The 18,926-nt window shown below is 51.5% G+C and overlaps 1 protein-coding gene across 3 annotated transcripts in view; it reads left to right on the forward strand.

Annotated features, from left to right (window-relative positions):
• The first annotated feature begins 6,809 nt into the window (after nucleotides 1-6,809).
• NCKAP5 (NCK associated protein 5) overlaps nucleotides 6,810-18,926 on the forward strand; it is a 1,061,124-nt gene continuing 1,049,007 nt past the window's right edge. The window contains exon 1 of one of the 3 annotated variants that reach the window (XM_069616577.1): nucleotides 6,810-7,521. In XM_069616577.1, the coding sequence (XP_069472678.1) occupies nucleotides 7,481-7,521 (41 nt within the window). In that variant the 5' untranslated portion in view covers nucleotides 6,810-7,480. The remainder of the gene's footprint in view (nucleotides 7,522-18,926) is intronic. The other 2 variants (XM_069616575.1, XM_069616574.1) reach the window with 2 other exon arrangements.

Below are 18,926 nucleotides of genomic sequence, written 5' to 3' on the forward strand. Positions count from 1 at the left end.
ACCGGGAAAAGCAAGGTACAATCTGCGTCCAAGAAAATAGACTTACGGCATGGTTTTGCTGTGCATCTTATAGACTTACGGCACGGTTCGGCTGTGCATTCGGAGAAGGAAAGGATCATCGAGGGTTTGTTTTTGCCCAAATTTGAGAAAGGGGATTCTGTTGGCTAGGGTTGTGGAAGGACTAAGAAGTCGCGCGGCCGGGTGCTCGCCAGTAACGAACATTGGGGGTTTCCGTTCGAAGACTACAATGCCTGCCACCGGTACCGCTCGTATGGGACTTGTAAATGATTGTGTGACCAACCGAGACAACGGACAATGCACCCGGGCCCCGAAAACGTATTGCTGTGTTTTTATAATGATATTTTGTTTTATAATAGTCACTGTCCTAGGCTTATGGTACCTCGAGGAAATGCATCCTTTAGAATCCTTGTTACCGACTGAAAATGTACCTACTGTTCCTACTCCCTTTGTACATTTGCATACCCTGTCCCCTAGGGACTCCCAGCATAGACAAAGGTACCACAATAATACTCTGCTACTTATTATGAATGCTACGCATGCCATTTTTAATAAGTCTAACTGTTGGGTCTGCTCACATTTACTGCAACACGGGGATAAGGGGCTAGGTTGGTATATTCATCCTTTACCTTTGACAACTGCTTGTTATGCTTCTCTTAGAGCACTGTTCTTTGGCCGTTGGAATGATAGCATTAGGAACTTTGATGGCACTAATTTAAATAGCTTTGAGAAACGTGTTTTGACTCCCCTGGGATGCTCACTTTTCGCAAATAGGAGTAAGCCCAACGTTGCTTCTATAAGGCCTTCTGATAGACTGTCTCGTCCTTTCCAATCTTTGATTTCCTTTAAAATGGCTCCTATAGGCAATAAGGATGCTATGCCTCCTTCTTACACTGTTAACCATAGCCCCGATTCAGTTTCTTTTTGCATACAGAGGAATGGTACTCAGTCAATGGGAGATTTTAAAGGTTGTGCCAACGTTGCAAATTTGACTGAGGAAGACAGACCTTTGTATGTAGGTGAACCTGTCTACTTTGTTTGCGGTAATGTAGCATTTCCATGGTTGCCCAGGGATTGGCAGGGAACCTGTTATTTAGGGATCCTTTTACCTGGGGTGTTTATAGCTAGTACAATAGAGGTTTCAAAGGCACGTCCACGGCGGGACGAGAATGGTGACACTCCAGCACAAATCTTGGGAGATATAGCAAAATCAGTCGTGCCATTTTGGGGACAGATAGCGAATTCCGAAAATATCAGAAGACTAGCGAGAGTACTGGAGAGAACCATCAACCGGACCACGGACATACTCTATAATATGACATTAGAACAGAGAGCGATAAGACTAGTAGCGCTTCAGAAACGGATGGCATTAGATGTCATTCTGGCTGAACGTTGTGGAGTGTGTAAATTAGTGGGGTTCGCTTGCTGTGTTTTCGTACCAGATTCCTCCCCAACTATCTTCAAGGCAATACAGAATCTGCATGTCCTTAGTTCAGAAGTGCATGTTCCCGAGGGAAACTGGGATCTTAGCGCTTGGTTCTGGGACTTCTTGCGATCTTGGGGTTGGAAGAAACTTTCGGTCTTACTGATCATTTTGGGAATTCTGTTGTTCCTTTGTTGTTGTATTCAGTGTCTACCTAGCATATGTTCGATGCTAGGGGGATGTTGCGCACAAGCGATAGGTACGATAGGGCATAAAGTATATGCCCCGGATAAGACTTCCAAGGAATATGAGTTAAAAGACATTTTTGCGAATTACCTGATGGCAATAGATATTTCTGACAGCGATTCAGGGTGCATGGACGACAATGCATGGAGTTATTTACAAGGAGATCCGAAGTAGTTTAGCACTTGGCATAGGCCAAAAGGAGGGTTTGTCAAATGAGAAATTATATCATGCCTCCTATTGCAACGAATATGTGTATATTGGCCTACGCCAAGCTGCTTGTAAATCACTTGCGAAGAAATCCGTGTTGCAAGGTCCTGACCTTAAAATCAATGTAAACCGCCATTTTAGGTCGATCCGCCATTTCAGGTTCGCTTTGTAAAGTCACCCTGTGAGCTAAAATGGTGGACGATGTCATTTCAAAATACAACATGGCCGTCATGACCTCTGCATGTAGCTAATATGTAACTTGCCTGCAGGCCACTTGTTGAGGTCGTGAACTGAGACCTTGTTCTTCGTTGACCTGTGTGTAAAGGATTACTCGCGTCAATGAAACTAATCCGCGAGCATATGTTAAGAACAATGTATTCAAATACTGAGCTAAGAACACTTGTTTAACTACATTGTATTAATGTTTGAGAAGACCTGCATGGGAAATCCCAAAACACACAGTTGCAGTGTAGGCTCGTTGACGTATGTATTAAAGGCAAATTAGTTACATGTGGATATGCGAACTCAGCATGAACCCTAGATCAGTAATGTATTAGAGGAACATTAACCTGAAGTAGGGTTGGACATCGTGTTCGTAAATAGTATAAAAGAGCAACGAATGTACAGCGTCTCTCACTGAATACACCGAACCACGCTGGAGTTCGTTGTGTTGCACTGAGGGCCGAAAGCTATCTGATGTTGTTCTGTTCTTTGTAACTGATTCAGTATAAATTAAAGATCTTTGTATGTTCCTTTGTAACCCGTGTTCAGTGTATTTCCTTTTGGGGTACTCAGCCTAGATATTTTTATTTTGTTTTCACAAACCCACCTCGATTCCTGACACCTAGTCAATGTCTTCCCTGTCACGGTGAGCACAGTGGGGAGAGTGCCAGGCTTTTCCCTGTCTCTGCAGAGCCTGGGACTCTCTCTGAGTAGGTGTCTCCCCTGGTACTGTGTGTGGGGGGAGGGGTAGTGGTGTGCTCTCTCCTCTGTTCCAGCAGAGGCTGGCCCTCTCTCCTAGTCTGTGTCTTCCCTGCCACTGTGAGCGCAGCGGGGAGAGTGCCGGGCTTTCCCCTGTCCTTGCGTAGCCAGGGACTTTCTCTGAGTAGGTGTCTCCCCTGGTACTGCGTGTGCAGGGGGAGGAGGGTTGGTGGTGTGCTCTCTCTCCTCTGTTCCATCAGAGGCCGGCCCTCTACCCTAGTCCATATCTTCCCTGTCACTGTGAGCGCAGCAGGGAGAGTGCCGGGCTTTACCCTGTCCCTGCAGAGCCAGGGACTCTCTCCGAGTAGGTGTCTCCCGTGGTACTGCGTGTGCAGGGGGAGGTGGGGTGGTGAGCACTCTCTCCTCTGTTCCAGCAGAGGCCGGCCCTCTCTCCTGTGTCTTCCCTGTCACTGTGAGCGCAGCGTGGAGAGTGTCGGACTTTTCCTTGTCCCTGCATAGCCAAGGACTCTCTCCGAGTAGGTGTCCCCCCTGGTATTGTGTGCGGGGGGAGGAGGGGTGGTGGTGTGCTCTCTCTTCTCTGTTCAAGCAGAGGCCGGCCCTCTCTCCTAGTCCATGTCTTCCCTGTCACTGTGAGTGGAGCAGGGAGAGTGCCAGGCTTTTCTCTGTCCCTGCAGAGCAAGAGACTCTCTTCGAGTAGGTGTCTCCACTGGTACTGCGTGTGCAGGGGGAGATGAGGTGGTGAGCTCTCTCTCCTCTGTTCCAGCAGTGGCCGGCCCTCTCTCCTAGTACATGTCTTCACTGTCACAGTGAGCGTGCGGGGAGAGTGCTGGGCTTTCCCCTGTCCTTGCAGAGCCTGGGACTCTCTCCGAGTAGGTGTCTCTCCTGGTACTGCGTGTGCAGGGGGAGGAGGGGTGGTGAGCTCTCTCTCCTCTGTTCCAGCAGAGGCCGGTCCTCTCTCCTAGTCCATGTCTTCCCTGTCACTGTGAGCGCAGTGGGGAGAGTGCTAGGCTTTCCCCTGTCCCTGCAGAGCCAGGGACTCTCTTCGAGTAGGTGTATCCACTGGTACTGCGTGTGCAGGGGGAGGAGGGGTGGTGAGCTCTCTCTCCTCTGTTCCAGCAGAGGACGGCCCTCTCTCCTAGTACATGTCTTCCCTGTCACAGTGAGCGTACGGGGAGAGTGCTGGCCTTTCCCATGTCCCTGCAGAGCCTGGGACTCTCTCTGAGTAGGTGTCTTCCCTGGCACAGCGTGTGCAGGGGGAGGTGGGGTGGTGAGCTCTCTCTCCTCTGTTCCTGCAGAGGCCGGCCCTCTCTCCTGTGTCTTCCCTGTCACTGTGAGCGCAGCGGGGAGTGTGCCAGGCTTTTCCCTGTCCCTGCATAGCCAAGGACTCTCTCCGAGTAGGTGTCCCCCCTGGAACTGTGTGCGGGGGGAGGAGGGGTGGAGGTGCGCTCTCTCTTCTCTGTTCAAGCAGAGGCCGGCCCTCTCTCCTAGTCCGTGTCTTCCCTGTCACTGTGAGTGCAGCGGGGAGAGTGCTGGGCTTTCCTCTGTCCCTGCCGAGCCAGGGACTTTCTTCGAGTAGGTGTCTCCACTGGTACTGAGTGTGCAGGGGGAGGAGGGGTGGTGAGCTCGCTCTCTGTTCTAGCAGAGGCCGGCCCTCTCTAGTAGTTCATGTCTTCCCTGTCACAGTGAGCGTGCGGGGAGAGTGCTGGGCTTTCCCCTGTCCCTGCAGAGCCTGGGACTCTCTCTGAGTAGGTGTCTCCCCTGGTATTGCGTGTGTAGGGGGAGGAGGGGTGGTGAGCTCTCTCTCCTCTGTTCCAGCAAAGGCCGGTCCTCTCTCCTAGTCCATGTCTTCCCTGTCACTGTGAGTGCAGTGGGGAGAGTGCCGGGCTTTCCCCTGTCCCTGCAGAGCCTGGGACTCTCTGAGTAGGTGTCTCCCCTGGTACTGCGTGTGTGGGGGGAGGAGGGGTGGTGGTGTGCTCTCTCTCCTCTGTTCCAGCAGAGGCCGGCCCACTCACCTAGTCCGTATCTTCTCTGTCACTGTGAGCGCAGTGGGGAGAGTGCCGGGCTTTCCCCTGTCCCTGCAGAGCCTGGGACTCTCTGAGTAGGTGTCTCCCCTGGTACTGCGTGTGTGGGGGGAGGAGGGGTGGTGGTGTGCTCTCTCGCCTCTGTTCCAGCAGAGGCCGGCCCACTCACCTAGTCCTTATCTTCTCTGTCACTGTGAGCGCAGTGGGGAGAGTTCTGGGCTTTCCCCTGTCCCTGCAGAGCCTGGGACTCTCTGAGTAGGTGTCTCCCCTGGTACTGTGTGTGAAGGGGGAGGAGGGGTGGTGAGCTCTCTCTCCTCTGTTCCAGCAGAAGCCGGTCCTCTCTCCTAGTCCATGTCTTCCCTGGCACTGTGAGCGCAGCAGGGAGAGTGCCGGGCTTTCCCCTGTCCCTGCAGAGCCTGGGACTCTCTCCGAGTAGGTGTCTCCCCTGGTACTGCGTGTGCCTGGGGAGGAGGGGTGGTGAGCTCTCTCTCCTCTGTTCCAGCAGAGGCCGCCCTCTCTCCTAGTACATGTCTTCCCTGTCACTGTGAGGACAGCGGGGGGAGTGCTGCTGGGCTTTCCCCTGTCCCTGCAGAGCCTGGGACTTTCTCCGAGTAGGTGTCTCCCCTGGTACTGTGTCTGCAGGGGGAGGTGGGGTGGTGAGCTCTCTCTCCTCTGTTCCAGCAGAGAACGGTACTCTCTCCTAGTCCATGTCTTCCCTGGCACTGTGAGCGCAGCGGGGAGAGTGCCAGGCTTTCCCCTGTCCGTGCAGAGCCTGGGAGTCTCTCCGAGTAGGTGTCTCCCCTGGTACTGCATGTGCAGGGGGAGGAGGGGTGGTGAGCTCTCTCTCCTCTGTTCCAGCAGAGAACGGTACTCTCTCCTAGTCCATGTCTTCCCTGGCACTATGGGCGCAGCGGGGAGAGTGTCAGGATTTCCCCTGTGCCTGCAGAGCCTGGGAGTCTCTCTGAGTAGGTGTCTCCCCTGGTACTGCGTGTGCAGGGGGAGGAGGGGTGGTGAGCTCCCTCTCCTCTGTTACAGCCGGTGCCGGCCCTCTCCCCTAGTCCTTGTTTTCCTTGGCACTGTGAGCGCAACGGGAGAGTGCTGGGCGATCCCCTGTCCCTGCAGAGCCTGGGACTCTCTCCGAGTAGGTGTCTCCCCTGGTACCGCATGTGCAGGGGGAGGAGGGGTGGTGAGCTCTCTCTCCTCTGTTCCAGCAGGGGTGGCCCTCTCTCCTAGTCCTATCTTCCCCGTCACTGTGAGCGCAGCGGGGAGAGTGCTGCTGGGCTTTCCCCTGTCCCTGCAGAGCCTGGGACTCTCTCTGAGTGGGTGTCTCCCCTGGTACTGCGTGTGCAGGGAGAGGAGGGGTGGCGAGCTCTCTCTCCTCTGTTCCAGTAGAGAACGGTACTCTCCCCTAGTCCCTGTCTTCCCTGGCACTGTGAGCGCAGCGGGAGAGTGCTGGGATTTCCCCTGTCCCTGCAGAGCCTGGGACTCTCTCCGAGTAGGTGTCTCCCCTGGTACCGCGTGTGCAGGGGGAGGAGGGGTGGTGAGCTCCCTCTCCTCTGTTACAGCCGGTGCCGGCCCTCTCCCCTAGACCCTGTCTTCCCTGGCACTGTGAGCGCAGCGGGAGAGTGCTGGGATTTCCCCTGTCCCTGCAGAGCCTGGGACTCTCTCCGAGTAGGTGTCTCCCCTGGTACCGCGTGGGCAGGGGGAGGAGGGGTGGTGAGCTCTCTCACCTCTGTTCCAGCAGGGGCAGCCCTCTCTCCTAGTCCTATCTTCCCTGTCACTGTGAGCGCAGCGGGGAGAGTGCTGCTGGGCTTTCCCCTGTCCCTGCAGAGCCTGGGACTCTCTCTGAGTGGGTGTCTCCCCTGGTACTGCGTGTGCAGGGGGAGGAGGGGTGGCGAGCTCTCTCTCCTCTGTTCCAGCAGAGGCCGGCCCTCTCCCCTCGTCCCTGTCTTCTGTCCCTGGCACTCTGTGTGCCGGGTGGGGGCGGGGGCTGGGCTTTCCGCTCTTGCAGCAGGGGCAGGCCCTCTCAGTCAGTGTCTTCCCTATCAGTCACCCGGCCCATGGCAGACAATGCAAGTGCTCGGCCTGCCTTGCTCCCTCCACCCCGCCTACTCCCTCCTCTCACACACTGGCTCCCCTAACCCGGGCTGCTGCAGGCACAGATTTGTCAGAGCCATTCAGTCGAGACTGATTATGATGGCAGCAGATGGGCAGGGTTTGACAGCCGATCCTAAGCAGTTTCTTTAGGGCTGGGGGAATTAATAGGCCCTGCGTTGCTGGATCGCACGCAGAGCCCGAACAGCGGCCCTCCCCGCCACGGAAAGTGCCACCTCCTGAGCCAGCGGCCCTCCCCAAACACATGTTCAACGTCCCGGAGTCTGCGAGGAGCAGCGAGGCACAACAAAGCGAAAGGAGAAGTCGGGGGAGAGGGGGCGGGGAGGGGGTGTGAGCTCCGCCTGCTGCTGCCGCTGCCGCCGCGGCTGCCACTCCGTGCACGGCGGCCGCCCGCCCGGCCCCGCTCTCGCTCCTGGGAAACTTTATCAAGTGCTGGCATCTGCCCGGCTTCCTCGCCTCGGCGTCGCCTCCTGCACTCTGGGATTGCAATGTTTTGGTTGCTGGGTGCATGAACTCCCTGACGCCCTACCATGTTCCTGCGGACGCCAGGTAAGCGGCGCATTCCTTCATTTGCCCTGGGAAGCCCTTCGGGGCTTGTGTGTGTGTGATCCGCACGGCGCTGCACGCGTTCGCGGTTGCTGTCCAGCCACGCTCTTGCCGTGCATCGGTTGTGTGGGAGATACTGTTATGTGTGTGTTGTATGCTGCCGGGATTACTGTCGCCTCGGCTGTGCGGGGACTGCCCTCACACGGACTCCTTATTTGGAAAGCACCTCTGCAATGTTTATATGTGTGTATGAAATCCCAGGCTATTCTCCGCTCTCCCCCGTCCCTTTTTCTTGCATTTCTTTTTGTAGCAAAGCTGACTGTTGTGTGCGTTGCAGCAGCTCAAAGAACTGGGCTTGCAACTGTTGTATTTGCTGATGGTAAACGCAGAGTTCCCCTTACGCCGTGGACGCCGCTGCCTTACACACACGGATTTCCCTGACGCACTTTCTTTTTTGTCACGTCCCCCTGTTGCTGACAGGGCATGGCTGCCAAGTGGCATCTGGGAAGTGTCTGAGGCTGGCACAGCAGGGGGCGTCTCTTGGGCTCTGTGAATATGCTCTCACACGGGACTGTGCCTGCAGTGCACGGCAGGGGGTGGCTCGGTGCGCTCTTGCTGGCTGTGCCCTTCCGAGGCTAAGTCTGGGGCAGGGGTGGGTGCCCCTGATCTGCTGCTGAGCACGGGCCTGGCACTGTGCACAGGATGGTGTGACCCTGCTCCCGGAATGTGCGCAGAACTGAGGCGAAGTTCACACGACTGGGTGTCACTCTCCGGGGCTGTGCAGGATAGTTTTGCTGCTGTTTTCATCCCAGACAAGACTTTAGTTGGCACACCGTTGCTGAGGTTGCACAGGCTTCCTGTGGCCTGTGCTGACGTGCACGCTGCATATTTGCACAGTGCGCACGGGCGGGTGGCACTGTGTGTCGCTGCCGTTCTCTGTTTGAGTTGAGGGTGGCACGGTGCATTGGGCGTTCTGCTGTGCGGTGGCATGCTCTTTCCCGGTTTAGCCCGGTGCATATGGAGGGGTGCGTGGGGGTAGTAATGTGGGGAGGTGACTAGAACATGACATCGAGCACTGGTTGTTTCAGGGGCTTGCGCCTGCACAGTGCCCTGCCTCTGGATCAGGGCAGTTCACGCAAGGGGGGCTCTGCCTGAGCTTTTTTGCTAAACATGGCCCAGCAAGCTGGAGCCTACCGGTGGCTCCAATGCAGACCAACCGTTAGCAACAGTCCCAGAACTGTGCACTTGTCATTGTGTAGCCAGGCGAGCTCCGGACGGGAGCCTCTAAGGGAAAAAAAGTAAAGTCACGTACGGGGGGCGGGGGCTGGGAAGAGGCACCCTGCTGGGGCCTGCTTTACAGTGGGATGCAACACGCTTGTATGCCCTGTTGCTAGTGGCAACTGCATGTACTGTACTGAAACGGCCTGGCAGGCCCTAAGCAGCTTTAATTCTGATGGATGGCGCGGAGATGTGGGGCTGCTGAAAATAATCAAGCGCTCCCATTTTTTTCGTGCCCTATTTCGATATCAGTTGGTTAATCCCTGTGCCGTTGTGGTCATGTGAGAGAAATAGACACGCCGGAGCAGAGTTCCACCTCCCAGCCCTGGTTTCTGTAGCAGCGAAGGGACCCGGGTTTGCTGTCCTAGCGCCCTACCGGAAAGCGCCCGCCCGGGCACCATTGGCTCCGTCCGTGTTTAATTCACGCGACTCCGTTTCCTGTGACGTGGGGTCTGGTCACCTCTGCCCGTGCAGCACAGGCCGGGGACAGGTAACCGCTCTGCCGCAGGAATTCCGAGTATTTCTGGCTCTGCCCTCAGCTGGCCCTGTGGAGAAAAAAAAGAACCCCTGGCATTTTGGCTCGTAACAACCTGCGCGTAAAAACATTCACTTGACATGTGCCAAGCTGCATTTGTTGCTCTGTGTGTGCTCTTTGCAGCGGTGTAAATGCTGTGTGTGATTGAATTCTACACACTCTCGCATCAGATCAAAGACGCCCGGAGCCGCCTCTTGCTTAAATTAACAGTCTTGGGTAGAATGCGCGGCCTCTTGATGTGAGCGAGGTCTGATCACCTCATCGTGCTTACACTCAGCCAGCAGCAATATAACGAGTGGAGTAAAGCAGCTGTTTGATTTGCCCCCCACCCCCAAGATTAAAGAGTCCATTCGCGTGTTGCTTACAGGGCCTTGGGCATCATGTATTCAATTAAAGGGGTCGGGCGGGGCTGTGGTCGAAACATTCTATTAAGGGCGTGTGTATCTGCTCAGCTGAGCCGAGAGGGCATTCTGCATAGCCCTCATCCCTGCAGCTGGAGCGCATCTGTAAAGAATCTTAGCTGGCCGGGGGCGCTGGGCGGGGGAGGAAGGACCTGGCATGCACTCATTACCAATCTTCTGTCCTTCGGCCCCCATCCTGGCCTTAAATTAGCCCCCGTTTTTAGTTCTTACTTTTGGGTGGCGCCACCTATAAACCGAAACTATTCCATTGGAGTACAGATAGTGGGGCATTTGGTGTGAGGTGGAACACACGGGATGTCAGCATTGCTTGGTTCTTTACCCACCCATTGACTGCCTACGGCCATGCCATACCCTATGGGCATCCCCACCCACTACCTGCTTCTCCCTGCCCAAAGCACATCATTCTGGGATCTATTTGAGTTACCTTTGCCAAGCAGTAACATCAAAGGTGTGTTGTAAGTGCCTGCCAGTGTTATTTCAAAGCAGTTTTCTAACAGTTAATAGCTTAACTGTAGCTATAAATGTGCTACTGGTGAAATAAAAGTGTCTTAAGCAAGTGTGCTTTCTGCCACTTGATTTCTAAGCACTATATGTGTGCTTGCACTGATTTCCTTTAAAAAACAGCACTGTAAGAGTTTAAGCTTGTGATAGGCATTGGATAGGCATAGGGCCAGAACTTGCCAATATATTACCATCTTGCAGCCTCTTGGCATAATGGCAGCACCTGACAAATGCCTATCCACTGGCTAGACAAAGCCAAAACTGTCAGCTTTGTCAATGCTTGTTTTATTTTTTGATTGCAATAACGAGGTCAAGTTTACTTGACCGCCGGGTATAGTCGAGGCGATGTGTTTCCAGTTGTGTGCTTTTATTCACTAAAGTGAGCAGTTCTGGAAATTGTGCTTTTGCCTAACTTCAATTAAAAATGTGCAAGTAACCACCTGACAACATTGCACTGTAAAAGAAAAACCCAAGACTATAAAATTGATGTCTGGGGGACAAGTATGTCCATTGGTCGCAACAGCAAGCATGTTTTGTGCAACTGGTTGTTTTGATGCCATGAAAAAAAATGCACAGGTACAAAGGGCAAGCCCAATAGCTTGTTAGCCGTTGGCCAACACACGAAACACACCGGGCGGGCATGATTGACAAATCGTTTTACAATGGGATGAGCCCCCATTGAAAAATTCTTGTGAATGAGGCCCAGAGACTTTCAGTGATATAACAGAACAAAATGGCGCCCAACCACTGAATGTCAAACCAAACCAATCAAGATTGACTTTAGAAGCAATGCTACTGTCTAAGACGACATTTGCTGAGAGTTGCAAATAACGTTTATCTAAACATGTCAAACAACATGTGCTGCAAGATACAGTGTCGTCGATGCCCGCACCCTGACTGTGAGACTTTACTGGATGTGACTATTATGCAGGGCTTTAAGTGGGCCGGCACAGAGCCCTGGCAGACTCAGAAATATGGTTCTGAGATGGGCCCCTGCAGCCCCAGCCGCTAGAGGATAAGGCTTTTTTTCCTAAAGCCTCAAGCTCTCTCTCATGAGCGAGAGCTTCAAGCTTTAGAAAAAAAGGCAACTTCTCCATAATGGTGGTACAGACACCTGCGAAGCGTACCTTTAACCAAGAGATGCACGTGGGCCAGAGCCACCATTATTGAAGAAAGGCTGAGCCCGCAGGCAGGGAAGACCTTTTTTTCCAAAGCCTGAAGCTCCCGCTCAGTCGTTTCAGCCATAATGTTGCTTCTGCCCCCAGCCAGGCATCCCTTTAGTTAATAGATGCAGAGATCAGCACCAAAGGGCTGCCTGGCGAGTGTGCCTGTAACCCATTAAGCCGGGGCTCATCAAGGAGGCATGGACTAATGAGCCGGCAGGCAATCCCTCGCTGTTAGGCCACATGCCCTTGATGAGCCCCGGCTCGTTTTCCCTTTTCACTTAAGGCACTGATCTTATGCTATCTTGCATTTGCATAGTGCCTCCTGCCACAGTTTATGCCTCAATGTGCTTTTCCTTTGCATAGTGCCTCCTGCCATAGTTTATGCCTCAATGTGCTTCTCCTGTCAGAGGAAAAAAATAAGCATGATTGAACATTCAGTAGTGGTAGAGAGAAGCAAAGTCGGGTAGATAGTTGTATAAGGGCGAGGGATAGATAAGATACACTGGAAGTTATGCAAAGGCATAGAATACAGTTGAGTCCCACACATTTCTTGTGGGACTACATTGTATTCTATGTGGAGCAGCCCACGCACGAGGAGTGGTAGCTGGGGATAGGGGTAGTGTGCCAATAGTGCCTTACACATCGAAGGGCATTTTATGTTCTGCAGGTGTTCTTGAGATCACCTGAGACATGAGATTTCATTGGTATCAGGTAATAATGTCTCCATACACAGGGTCGCAGGGAAAAGCCATTTGCAGTGACCTTTTTGTAAGGACATGGAACCCTTTCATTGGCGGTTACTCCAGCGGAGTGTGGAGAACTTCTTGCCTGTATAAATGCCCTGTTTGTGGTGGTCTGCCCCTATTTTATTATTGGTGGCATTACTGTCGGAGCCGAGGTTGCAACACGTGGCTGAGCAAGTTTCTCTTCCGGACACGTGATTTCCACCTGAGAAATAAATGCGTGCGCAGCCGCGAGACGGCCCAGTGTCCTGGGAGCGCGCAGGCCTGGGGGTGCCGCGCCGGGACCGCTCCACCGTGGGAACGGTTGATCCGCAGGACACTCGCTTGCCGCTCGTTTACATTAGGGGGATGGACTTGCATATTTGGTGGTCGCCCTTGCATTTTATACGTGGTCTTCTCATGCTTCGGATGTCCCCGGGGGTGCCATTAAGTGTTCAGAAATGGCAGGACGCGCTTCCCACAGTGCGGTTATCAGTGGCAAAGTACCAAGCTTTACATGGTTGGTAAATTAACTGTATCTATAGTACATTGACCAGGAATGCTTCGCGGTTCGTGGCTAATGGGGGAAGGGTCCCGCACAATCTTACAACTTTAAATGTAGGACGTGTGTAATTTCTTCTCAACTTTGGAGAGGTACAGAGACATGGCTGGCGAGTGGGTCACGTGTCATGTTTCGGGAGGATAGCTTAGGGGAAACGTGCTCGCCTTGGAAGCAAGACGACACACGGAGCAACAAAGGTTCGATCCCCGGGTCCGCCATTAGAAACCTCTGGGTAGATAACCAATCATATCATATCACACCTTTCGCCATTCCTGAGTTTCTAGCCAACAGTGCTAGCGCGCATGCGCTAGTGACCCCGCACTTATAATGGGGAAACGGATACTGCACACCCCACAACACAAACTGCTGCTGCCTGAAAAGCGGGCACTGGCTCCAGATGTGAAACCTCGCATGGGGCAAGTCGGCAGCCATTTAAGAAGTCAGATTGGACGCCTCAGTGGTACCAGCTGGCAGGAGGAGTGGGCAGTGCTAGGGATGACAAAAGCACCATGACCGGGAGGAGAACCATCCAAAGTATTGTCTTATATTTCATCATGTGCATTTTGTGTTTGCTAGTTTGTGGCTCTAAGCATTACCCTGGACACCCACTGCAGGGGGCAACAATGCAAGTGGCAAGCTACTAGCCAACAGTAAAAAACCACTCGCCAGCTAAATACATGCACACATCACACGCCATTTCTTCTCTGCAAGAGTCAGATATTACAAGCCAATGGCGAGTGCACCGCCTGCGCCCTGATCGGCTGGACGGGTCAGAATCTGTGAACACTCTGCACCAGTTCCACAAAGGTCACGCATGAAAGGTGGGCCAACAGCTCAGGGCCAATCAGGAGTCAGAAAAAGAACTCGGTGGCACTCGTGGCATGTGGCAGGAAGGTGAAACCTCTGCTCTTAGGCGGGATTTCCACACGGGTGCCTTTTAGTTCCCACGCCTCCAGGCACTCCACTGCATTCTTTTTTGAATGCATACAAGATTCCCTCGCATCACAAAGCCAAGGCTGCCATGCATATTCACCCCCTCCCCCATACTTACAACCACTAGGTTGCTTAAAAGTCTACACACGTTTAATACATATTGTTGCAGTATTTTCAGATAACTATCCTGAATACAAATGTATTGATTATTCAGGAGTCGCTTTGCCTTGCCTACAGCAGCGCCAGGTCCGCGGGTGCTCCGGTGCCCGGGCCCGGGCCCGGGCCCCTACCCGGAACCCTGAGTCAGACCTGCTCGCTGCTCACTCGCAGCCTTGACTTGGAGCCCCCGGGAAAGGCCTAAGTGGGCTAACCTGTTTGACACGTCTTCTTGGCGCTTAGTTCACTGCACCTCCCTGGCATGTGGCCAGCCTGCACTTCGCAGCAGCTTCGAATCCCACGGCGGGGGGCGCCTCAGACCCACGCCCTCCAGAGGTTAATACCCGAGTGCCCTTGACTTGGTAATGGTAACACCGCTTATTGGAGGGAGGAATTCCTAGTGAGGCGCTATATAAGAACCCAGATTTGTATGGCTATGCCTGGCAGGCGATTTAGAGCTGTGCGCGAGAACTCGGGCTATTTGGCCGTGGTGATTGCACGCTCAGACCAGGGGAGCCGACTTATGAATTTCCCAGGGGGAGGGGGGGCAAATACAGGAAGTGACATCACTGGCAGTTATATGACCGCAAATTTGCATGTAGTAGCATCTTGGTGCAAAGGTGCGTGGGGGGCGGGTGTTGGCGCGTGCAGCGCAGAACAGTGGAAACATTGGCTAGCATGCACTGCATATACTAAAGTCAAGAAAGAAGGAGATTTAAGCCTTCGAGTTGCATTCCAGTAAGACATCACTGCCCCTACTCCACCGCTCTATAATCGTCCAGCAACACAACTAGGATGGGAGGATGAAATGCTTGCTAAACAGAAGGTACAGCTGCAAGGAGGAGTACCACCACCACCACCAAAAAAAAAGTTCCCAATTCAAGGGAAACGAGAAGTAAAGACGTTTCCCGATTAAAAACTACCAAGCAAGACGTGTGTGGTGCCATAGTTCAGTAAAAATCAACAATTCAAACTTACAATAGTGCTGCTGTAGATTGGATAGCCACAAGTGGAATTTGCTAAGATGTTACCTCTGGGTAACGAGATAGAGTTAGGGATGTAGCTTAATCTTAAATCTTTCAGTGGACACATCAGATGTGCTGCTGAAGTAAAATGCAATCCTGGCTGAAGTATAATGCAATCAAGTGTGGTTTCAGACTTGGGGGGAAGAGTGTTAACTGCTTTTAACATTGTAGTTTACCAGAAATTCTGGTAAAGTAGTGAACAATGTTAAAAAGCAGTTACCCAGGCTCACCCTGCACCCAGGTGATGTTTGGGACTGATGGAAGAACTCGCGTCTAAATGTTGTAGCCATGACTGTCTCCATGTTTTAAAAACTCCCACTTTCCGGGTTTTCAACATTCCTTTGAAACACCCCTTATTCAAAAAATGAAGGAGTCAGTAAAAAGCCAATGCTGAAAAGTCTATTTCGCACAAGTAGTAAGACCCAAAGGGTAAGAGCGACTGTATAGCAGACCATGCCAATGTAGGATACTCCAGGATTACCTTCAGTTACAATTCACCCACTGCAATGTTCCTAAATTCAGATTGCATAGTAGTCTCCGACTGAACCTCAATCAGCTCTTCCTGGGCATCAAATGGATGATGTACCACCTCCTCTGCCAGAAAAGTCTGCATCACCCAGTCATTAATGCCAGCATTTACTTCAGGGAAGTATTCATCAAAGCTGGACCTTAATGTCGCTAGGTGGCTTGCCCAGCTCCAACTGTTCTTTTGCAAAGGTCTTGCTTCCTCTTGAAGGCAAATACTTTTTTATTCATTCTTTCCTCTGTGTTCCCATGTCCACAGGAATGCCCCCAAAGGTGGGATTGGGAGTTTCTGGGGGGGCGAGTTCTAGTTTCTTTTATAAAATACACAAATCACATAGTATGTCAACCAGACAATGTATCATTATGCACAGCTTAAAGGGGGCCACCTGACCCAAAGTAGCACACTAGGAGATGTATTTTGGAACAATCAACATTGTAAACACACCTCTAGTTTAGATTGTAAAGAGTGCTTGTGCTGCAATTACAAGCACCCAGTTAATAAAGTCCAGACTTAAAACACTTGATCAGCATTCAGTGAGTAAAATAACCTTATAAAAATAAAATGCAGCTTTGCATAAAATTTTCAGATTGTCTGGCACTGGCAAGCAGGCTCTGCTGTTGCTGTGGGAGAAGTGAGACTTGCAATGGCGACAAATTTAAGGTTAAGAGCTGCTGTTTATCACAAGATGGCAGGCCAGCATAGATCTTAACCACTGAATGCCCACTGAACAGCTATAAACCCTTCTATGTCAGCAAGAGGCTGATGTAGAGGAACCAGTGTTAGAAAGCAATGAGGTAATTATACTGTACCATATCCCGTGGGAGGTGATGCCCCCCCCAAGACTCAGTGAAGGCCCCTCGTGTCAAAAGGTTGAAAAGTCCTGCCGTCTCAGTCCCCACAGACCTAACTTCTCCCCCGCTTAGAGTGGAAGCAGTCTGCGGCACAAAGCTTGTAATGCAAATCGCACATTTTAAGCGTCAGGACAAAAAACAGAGAACTGAATACATTGCTGAGGTAAATGAGTTTTGACTGGCAACACTGGTAATACCATATAGAGCCACATTATCGCACCGCCCAACTATGAGTTTGAGGGCAAAGGTGGAGGAAAATCCTACAGGAAGAAGCTGGAGGTATTTCCTCCACCATACAGCCCAAAATAGAACAATTTGGGATATTACCACCAGCAAAATTACTACCAGCAGTAATACCGCTGAAATCCACCATGGAGTCCTATAGACTCCAATTAGTGGGGACTGCCGCTGCCTACCACCACTTGTAATCCGGCAGTAATACCGCCAGACCAAGTGGCACTAATGGTAGTACAGTTTGGTGGTATCTCGGCAGATTTACAGGCCACACAGAGACATCACCTCTCTCCATGTTGTCTTTTATTGTAAAGTGGATTACCAGGTTTCAGACCTGTAAAATACCCCCGTCTCCTCAGGTGACTCAGACCCCCACCATTCCATCCTACATAAACTTGATGCCCCCAGGCTGTTCTTCTAGTCTACTTTTATTCTACCCATGTAGATCCAGGAACATCATACTCCTGTTACTTTCATGGATTATTTTACTTCCTGTTCCTTAAAACCAGGGGTCTCAAACATGTGGCTCTCCAGATGTTTTGGACTACGACTCCTATGATCCATCACCATTGACTATGCTGGCTGGGGCTGATGAGCATTGTAGTCCAACACATCTGCAGAGCTAAAGGTTGCAGAACCCGGCATCCAAGCAGAGGCCTGGAACTCCATACTGCCACAAGCACCTTATCATTTGACTCTGGCTCTGAAATAGAGACTTTATGCCGGCCCTTTATCCACAAACACTAGTTGTTATTATACCTTGGAGCTGCACGTGTTAATAGCACTAGTGCAGGAAACGGTCAAGACGGGCGGTAAAAAAGACTTCTGTGGGTCTTGTGCGGCCTATGAGTTCACAAGGTTTGGTTGACCAGGGAATAGCACACGAGGCATGGAGTTGGGACAGGATGGCAGGTTAGCTGCTGGCAACCTTTCATGTGGCAACCGTAAACCCATGAAGAGGGAGTGGAGATGTGCAGTGCTTCTTTGCCCTCCTGATTCTCTGATTTGTCAGAGCTACATTTTCAAAGCCTTTCTCTGAATGGGGCATGAGTGCATTCATCTCTCAGTTGACTCACACAGTTATTGTTCTGTCTGCGTCTTTCATTTGTTATAAAACAGCACCCAAGGTTGGTGGCTCTCAGGGGGTAGAGAGCCTGGGACTCTCCAAGGACAGTGAACTGGCAGCCAGGGGGTTTTAGCAATGCGCTACTTTTGTAAACAAAATGAACCCCCCCAAAAATCTTCTTTTTGTGACTGCACCAGTAAATCATCAAGAATCGATGACTGGGAGAGAGGCTGCAGGAGAGCGATTCCCCCTTATTTGTATGGTACAGTAGCACAGATAGGAGAAAGAGGTTGGTTGGCTCTCGACTTACATCTACCTGTTCAGTAGCACACCTGGGAGTGGGTAGTTGAACTGGCTTTGGGGTCCCCGTTTCTCTGTGATAGCATACTCTTGAGGGCATACTTTTTTTTAGGAACATTTAATTGCAACTGCATGTGTATACCAAGTGCTTAATTTGTAAAACAGTAGGTGCCTGTGACCAAATATGTTCTAGCACTTCTGTGACACTTGAGCAGTTCCACTGCTGCCACCCAGGGTCGGACTGGGACAAGAAATAGGCCCGGTCACCTAAAAAAAGTGGCCCACCCCTCGCCTCAAAAAAGTAGCCCACCCCTCGCCTCACGACACTTGACCTCTGATGATATCACCGGAAGTGATGTAATTTGACCCCACACCAAAGTGACACCCAGGGAAGCGATACAACCTTTCACCCCTTGACAAAATAGGAAGTGGCATAAAATAGCATTGTTCCTAAGTAAACTACACTACGAAAAATATGGTTATGATTTCACTAAGGTGATATACATTTCATACAAGAATGGATCACCATACGTATCATTAATATCTGTGTGTATAGATCCATATTGTCAAATTACTGTGACTCCAAGCAGACGTCCAAGGCCACATGATAATATGGTATTATATAGCACTTACCTTTAAGCTCTTTTTTATAGAACACATATGCATACAATATCACCCAACCTGTGTTGGAACTCATATCGACCCAAGAAGGATGAAAGGTTTTTGAAGAATAAAAAATGAAAAAATAAATTTGAAAAAAATTAATTTTTCCAAATTTTTTTCTTCAAACCAGCCCAAGCATGGCCTGAAACCAACCCTTACTCCCCAGGGAGGATTTCGGCCTGGCCAGGGGCCAATCCGACCCTGCTGCCACCACCCATAGTGTGACAGAGGCCGGGCCTTTGTGGGGCGTCAGGCTCCATTAGGAGCCTATTCATGAAGACAAAAAAAAGCACACACATTCTTTTGCCGTGATGACCATCATCAAGGCAAAAGAAGGCGTGTGCTTTTTCTTTTGTCTTCATAATAGGCTCCTAATGGAGCCTGAGACCTCACAAAGGCCCTGCCCCTGTCACACTAAGCATGTGTGGCAGGGGCCTTGGATCGGCTGCTGCTTGTTAATGAAGCAAC

The sequence above is a fragment of the Ambystoma mexicanum genome, chromosome 9 (assembly GCF_040938575.1).
Source record: "Ambystoma mexicanum isolate Mex_15411 chromosome 9, UKY_AmexF1_1, whole genome shotgun sequence".
Lineage (NCBI taxonomy): Eukaryota > Metazoa > Chordata > Amphibia > Caudata > Ambystomatidae > Ambystoma > Ambystoma mexicanum.